A 3,226-nucleotide genomic window follows, 5' to 3' on the forward strand; every position below is an offset into this window, starting at 1 on the left:
GATGAGACAGGTGATTGTATCTCTAATTCCCCACGACTGAAGTAATACATCCTCCTTTTTTAAATTTCATAAATTAAAATTTAATGCCATTCTTCTCTGACTGTCATCGCCTTATGAGATCGCTGCTCGAGCAATGTACACTTATATAGTGCCTTTGAAAGTACTCTTTGCAGGCGATGCTTTCTAATAATTAAACAATACGTGAGGACAAGTGTTGGTCTAGCGGCATGGTTCAATGGGAGTCTAATCAATATATTACCCATTTCAGATGTCTGTGTCTTGGGCTCTACTGGTCTCAAGGCTGGTTTACTGTCTGTCGCCCGATCACAGACTCCGCGACAGGAAGCGGGCCGGCGGCGGAGCCCGATCAAGTGAGCAGTGCAGTCCGCCGCGGAGCCACATGCGCCCGCTGATCCAGCTACTCCAGCCCGCGGCTTCAGATGCGTCTGAACATGGATCCGCCAGAGACGCGCTGGACACCTGCTGACGCGGAGACACGGTCTGAGCCGCAAGTGTGAGGGCCATGCTTAGTGTAGACTAACTGGCAACTCCCTGAGTCTGTTAACAAGGGTTGCATTTTTAACATTGTAGGGTCTTTCTTGGGATGGGGGGACGGGACTGGCCGCTGGTGATGAAAACTATCAAAATCAACGCACATTTTTCAATACGTGATTAAATACATGCTAGGCCTATAGTCAGTCACTTGGTTATTTTCTACACTTGTTGATTCATATGGTTTATTGCTGTTCCGTTTATAACTGCATGGGCTGCTGGGGTTGTCCTTATGTGTACAGTACCGCTTGTTTAATGATTTGCGCATGCGCAATGGTTCGCAAATGCCCCTTTATACTCGGCTCTATGAAGCGGATATAGACAGTGACATGCATTGAAATGCATTGTAGCGCTACGTCACAAGTACTGCATCAATTAATCGCCTAGCAACGGCGTCACGGCCCAGTGCTTTGGAACCTCGGACACCGTACTAAGAGAGCGCGCGGCGTCACAAAGCGCAGACTGCACAGCGAGAGACAGCGACTCGATTTTGCTCTTTAACGAAGACTGAATTTTGCGACAGAGAAGCGACAGCAGGCCTAGCACACTTGAATTTGTTCCGCCCGGGAACATTATCTGGTTGTAACAAGGTAAACATTGCAGTTATGTAGGGTAATCGAATAATAATATACACCAAACAGTCTGATAATGCAATGGTGCTGTTATGAGAAAGCTTGTTGGCAAAGTGATTTTTTTGTTTGTTTTAAATCATAATCGTCCTCTACAGGATTTTTGCATTGGAGTAATACCCACAGTAATGTGTCATGGTTGTTGTATGATGTTGCTATTATTAGTGCATTGCTTGTTGTGTATAGTATAGTAACTAACAGTAGTGTGCAGGTAAATTGCAGCATGTGTATGGAGTAGGATTGTTTCAAATTTAAAAACACTGAAGTCGCATTAGCTGGTGTTATTTTATGCCCACACATCGTGTGGGGCCATGAGCTGCTACTACTGCATGGCTGTTGAACTGAAGGAAGGAAAAAGGGCCATTCTCCAGACCAGCTTACATGAAAACTCTCAAAATGTGGCGATTCTATGATGTCACTAGGCCTCTTTGATGTCAGCAGCCAAAGATTTAAAATGTGAAGATTCAATTCTGATGTCTATGGAAATCCCTTCCTAACTTTCTCATTTGTATTATTGAGCCTAGCCATTTGCATCGAAGACCTTGCAGAGTTGGACACGGATTAATAGTGCTCCTGGCGACACTGAAACCCGTCTGCACTCCAGCTGCCAAATACCCCATCAATACCACAAGTAAGTTCCTTTTTGATGGTTTAATTTAAAAGAATTTCCAAATGTTAATTCCAATTGCTGATCTGATATTTTATAATGAAGTTACATGAAGAAAAAAAAACTGATTTAAAGATCAATGTGTTAAAACCAAAAACATCAATTGGTAGTATATAAACTTTGATTTGTATTGGGGAATCCACTGAAATGTAATTGAAAAGGGTACCTAGACAATGACATGCCTGTATTAACTTTTCCCTAAAACAGAGAGCCTCTAAAGTGTCTGTTTCTCTCTATTGCAGTGACTCAAGATTCATTGGACCAGGGTTCAGGAGTCTGCGTGCAGAGAAAGATCCTGGCTTGGTTTGACAGGTGTGACTCTGCTGGGCTCTCTGAGTCCAGCACCCTGCCACCCAGCAGCCCCTCTGACTTGGACCCACAGGTGTCTGGGGAGCAGATACAGAGCGGAGGAGGGCCTGAGGAGCCCATTGGGAAGGAGGAAGACGCGCTCACTTGTTCACCCATAGATGTGTTTGAGTGCACAGAGGTCAGAGCCGAGCAGGAGAGCCGACGCTACGGCCCTGCAGAGCTCCCGGCCGTCTGCCAGGATGAGAGAGGGCTCGGCGATGCCGGCTCCTCGGTCAGCAGTGGAGAGCTGGTTATTAGGAACAGTGCTTACATGGACCCTGCCTTTGTGAAGGCCGTCTCAATCAGAGAGAGGGTGGGCAATGTGCGCCGGTACAAGTGTGCCGGCTGCCTGCGGTACTACAACAGTATAGGCTCACTGCAGGTCCATATATACCTGGGTAGTATAGACGGCTACAGCTGCGGTGTTTTCTATCGCACACTGCTGTCAATCCACCAGAGCACAGGCCAGCAGCAGACAGGGCGCTTCCAGCGTTTTACAAGCCGACTTCAAGCCCTTTTCAAGCGCTTTCGAGGTGCTTTGACAAGGCTTTTGCAGCGCTTTCAAGGTTCATTGTCAAGACTTTTCAATTACCTCACAGCGTCAGGCAATTAACCATCTTTTTTTTTTAACCTTTGTTTAACCAGGAAAAGAACTCCCTGAGATTTTAAATCTCTTTTACAGGAGTGTCCTGGGCAAGACAGGCATCAGCAGACACAACCTAATTTAAAACACACAACACAACATAGGGAAATTAAAATACAGACCATACCATACCATCCAGCACCAATAAATGACTAAATAAATACAGCTACATTGAGGGGAAAAAAGTATTTGATCCCCTGCTGATTTTGTACGTTTGCCCACTGACAAAGAAATGATCAGTCTATAATTTTAATGGTAGGTGTATTTTAACAGTGAGAGACAGAATAACAACAAAAAAATCCAGAAAAAAGCACATTTCAAAAAAGTTATGAATTGATTTGCATGTTAATGAGGGAAATAAGTATTTCACCCCTTCGACTTAGTACT

At 44.9% G+C, this 3,226-nt stretch overlaps 1 protein-coding gene across 1 annotated transcript; it reads left to right on the forward strand.

Moving 5' to 3' along the window:
• The first annotated feature begins 967 nt into the window (after nt 1-967).
• On the forward strand, nt 968-3,013 carry LOC136717129 (spermatogenesis-associated protein 46-like). The gene is made up of 3 exons (XM_066694611.1): nt 968-1,142; nt 1,706-1,812; nt 2,091-3,013. Coding segments are annotated over exons 2-3 (720 nt in total). The 5' UTR covers nt 968-1,142; nt 1,706-1,811; the 3' UTR covers nt 2,810-3,013.
• The last annotated feature ends 213 nt before the right edge of the window (nt 3,014-3,226 follow it).

This window comes from Amia ocellicauda, chromosome 21 (genome assembly GCF_036373705.1).
Source record: "Amia ocellicauda isolate fAmiCal2 chromosome 21, fAmiCal2.hap1, whole genome shotgun sequence".
Taxonomy (NCBI): domain Eukaryota; kingdom Metazoa; phylum Chordata; class Actinopteri; order Amiiformes; family Amiidae; genus Amia; species Amia ocellicauda.